General features: G+C 73.0%; 1 protein-coding gene across 1 annotated transcript in view; it reads right to left on the reverse strand.

Annotated features, from left to right (window-relative positions):
* The window catches only part of Asb18 (ankyrin repeat and SOCS box containing 18), a 37,421-nt gene that overhangs the window by 34,006 nt on the left and 3,074 nt on the right, over positions 1-341 (reverse strand). The window contains 1 exon segment of the mRNA XM_033763992.1: positions 200-262. Within this exon segment, the coding sequence (XP_033619883.1) occupies positions 200-262 (63 nt within the window).

Here is a 341-nt window from a genome sequence, read left to right on the forward strand (position 1 = left end):
GTCTCCGCCCAGCCGGGTCCCAGGCCGGGTCCAGCATGCCAGACGGAACCTGCCGCCAAGAGCGCGCCGGGTCTAGAGTCGAGGTCCCCACCCTGGTCCCCGTCGGGTCCAGAGTCTGGGTCCCCGCTATCGTCCCCGCCTGGTCCAGTGTTGGGGTCCCCACCCACCCCGGGTCTCTGGCCTGGCACCGCCTCCTTACCAGAGCGAGGCTGCGGTCCCGCACCAGTGCAGGGACTCCAGGCAGGTCCGGGTCGGCGCGGTGCTGCAACAGCAGGAGGACTCAGGCCCTGTGACCCCCCCCAGGCGGGCCTTGTGCAGGGCCCCCCGGGCTGGCGTCGGGT

Source organism: Fukomys damarensis, unplaced genomic scaffold, assembly GCF_012274545.1.
Source record: "Fukomys damarensis isolate Sample0158 unplaced genomic scaffold, DMR_v1.0_HiC HiC_scaffold_16, whole genome shotgun sequence".
Classification (NCBI taxonomy): Eukaryota; Metazoa; Chordata; class Mammalia; order Rodentia; family Bathyergidae; genus Fukomys; species Fukomys damarensis.